The 2,682-nt window shown below is 52.2% G+C and overlaps 1 protein-coding gene across 1 annotated transcript in view; it reads left to right on the forward strand.

The window, feature by feature from the left end:
• The window catches only part of Pde6b (phosphodiesterase 6B, cGMP-specific, rod, beta), a 37,493-nt gene that overhangs the window by 15,456 nt on the left and 19,355 nt on the right, over positions 1-2,682 (forward strand). The window contains exons 2-3 of the mRNA XM_013023909.1: positions 720-872; positions 1,202-1,291. Of these exons, the coding sequence (XP_012879363.1) occupies positions 720-872; positions 1,202-1,291 (243 nt within the window). The remainder of the gene's footprint in view (positions 1-719; positions 873-1,201; positions 1,292-2,682) is intronic.

A 2,682-nucleotide genomic window follows, 5' to 3' on the forward strand; every position in this document is an offset into this window, starting at 1 on the left:
CGACTGAAAAAAAAAAAAAAAAAGCAGAACAGATTCCCTGTAACAGTCAACAGGGATTTTGATAGGAATTTTCTCATCCAACTGCAAAACAGTCAAGGAAGTGTGTGGACCAGCCATGGGAGGGACGCTGGATTATGTCTGGCTTGGTGGAATTGTGCAGGCCACAGTGAGACCGACAGAGCTGTCCACCTTTGGACAGACCTCGGCGCACAGGGACCCCACCCCAGATTTCCAGCTGGCTCATCCTGGTGCGAGCGTCCCATACACAAGCCACCCATTAGAATGGGGATAATTCTTCCTTCAACAATAGTTATTTGGGGGAGGAACTTGTAGGGCTGGCCTCGAGGTGGCTAGAGATAGAAGGGATGGTCCTCTCTACCAGGAGACGGCCAGGGCAGACCGGGACTCCGGGAGGCCAACCTGGGCAGGTGTGGAGGGGCAGGTAGAGACAGAGCAGAGAGAGGCCAAGGCAGGAGAGAGACACCTCTCTCGGAATCAGAGCTCAGGGTTCCTAAGCTCAGAGGTGAGGTGAACTGGGTTGAGTCCCAGGGCAAGCTAAGCCTCTCCACCCAGGGCCATACCCCAGGGCCAGACGCAGAGCACCTAACCTTGCCACACCTGTTGAACCAGAGTCTCCTAGAGCTCAGCCCCAGCCCAGAGCCAGGGCCGTCGGGCCCCAGCCCCAGCAACAGTCTCTTTCTTGTGTCCTCTCACCACAGTGTCCCCACTTCAGCCCATTCGCTGACGAGCTCACCGACTACGTGACAAGGAACATCCTGGCCATGCCCACTATGAATGGCAAAGATGTCATGGCTGTTATCATGGCCGTGAATAAGCTCGATGGCCCTTGCTTCACCAGTGAAGATGAAGACGTGAGTGTCAGGAAGACGTCTGAGGTCTTCCCTGCGTTCCAGCATTCCTGCGCTGTCTGTGTCGCTTTCTCCCTCTGTGCATCCGTGCTTGTGCAAGCTGTGCATCGGTGAGCACAGTCCCGGTGCCCTCGCACCCCGGGTGTGCAAGCCGAGCCTGTGATGCATGCCCTTTGAATTTTCACGCGAGAGTCCGCCCCCGAAGTGCTGAGCACCACCGCCTGGGTGTCTGAGCCGCCTGTCTGTCTTCCAGCAACCTCAGGCAAGTCAGTAGCCGGAACAGCTGAAATCTGCAACTTCTGATTCCTGCTGTTACAATGTTTCTGTTCCAGATTTTCACAAAGTACCTGAATTTTGCCACATTAAATCTGAAGATCTACCACCTCAGTTACCTCCACAACTGTGAGACTCGCCGAGGCCAGGTACGTGTACACCCTACATGCACCCACACAGCGCACACTCGGAGAACCAGCTTCTGTATGGAGCCCTGTGGGACGCCAAGGTCTGGGTGCTGGCAGTGTTCGTTGCTGCTGGACTCACTCCCATGCCCTCTCACCTGACAAAAGAGGGTGCGTTCTGTGCACTAACTTGTGTGTACACTTATTTGTAAATATTCAAACAGCCATCTTTTCCTGTGTTCAGTTAGGTATGTTGCCAACCCTACCACAACGACCTCACCTCCTCCTCTTCTTGGAATGCAAATCCCCCCGCAGAGACCCCTGGCCCCCACCATCCACCACACATGTAGAATTGATGTCAGAACTGTCAGCCTGTACTCACATGGACACCACCTACACTGAGCAGAAAGTAGCGAGTATGCGCTTCCCTTGCCGACAGAACCCAACTCCCAAATTACACAAATAGACACCTTGCTTTATACCCCGCAGTCAGGATTCTCATCGTTTATACTACAGTTAGATTCTCTTTTTGGTCTGCATTCTTTCCTGGATTCCCCAACCACTAAATGAAGTGTATTTTTGCACACAGTAGGCTTCATTCTTTGTGCTGTAAAGTCTTCAAGGTCATGACAAATGCACAAAGGCCTACATTAACAACATCTTTATAAGCCTGGATCCTCAGAAGGCTGAGCGCTGAAGATTACAGTTCGAAGCCAGTTTGGGCAGAAAAGTCCATAAGACTCTTATGTCCAATTAATCACCAAAAAAAAATGGAAGTTACTCAAGTGGTAGAGCACCACACTTGGGAACAGTGCTCAGTACCAGGAGGAAAAAAAAAAAGCTAACTTTACAGAGTTGGGTATAGTAATGCCTGACTGCAGTCCGAGCACTTATGAGGCTAAAACAGAATAGAGTTTGACTGAAGCTCCGTAAGGAGACCCCACCTCAAAACAGAATACCATCATGCTCTCGGTAACTCCTGGCCTGGCCTCCTCACTACCTCAAGAGAGCCTGGGGACCTTGAAGGTTTGCACCCAGCGTTTCGCACCCAGAGCCACAGAGCTGCAGTCACACAGCGCCCAGCCTCTTCACAGGGCCTCTTTCACTTTTTGGTGGCTTGTTTGCTCGTTTCTTTTCACTGCTGAATCGTATTCCACTGTCTGGATCTGACAGTTTGTTTATTCACCTGGTCAAGGATGTGGTCACTCCCAGTTGGGGCCACTGTGAATAATGACCAACAAATCCCCACACGCAGGTTCTGTGCAGCCGCTTCCAACTCAGTTAGGGGACACCAGGAGCAGGGCTGATGGACAACACTGTGTGACTGTGCTAGGCTTTGCAAGAAAGTGCCGGAAAGTGGCTGTGCTGTCTCACTCCCTCGGGAAGTGAGCATCACCGCGGCCCCCTTGCCCCCC

The sequence above is a fragment of the Dipodomys ordii genome, unplaced genomic scaffold (genome assembly GCF_000151885.1).
Source record: "Dipodomys ordii isolate 6190 unplaced genomic scaffold, Dord_2.0 Scaffold71, whole genome shotgun sequence".
Classification (NCBI taxonomy): Eukaryota; Metazoa; Chordata; class Mammalia; order Rodentia; family Heteromyidae; genus Dipodomys; species Dipodomys ordii.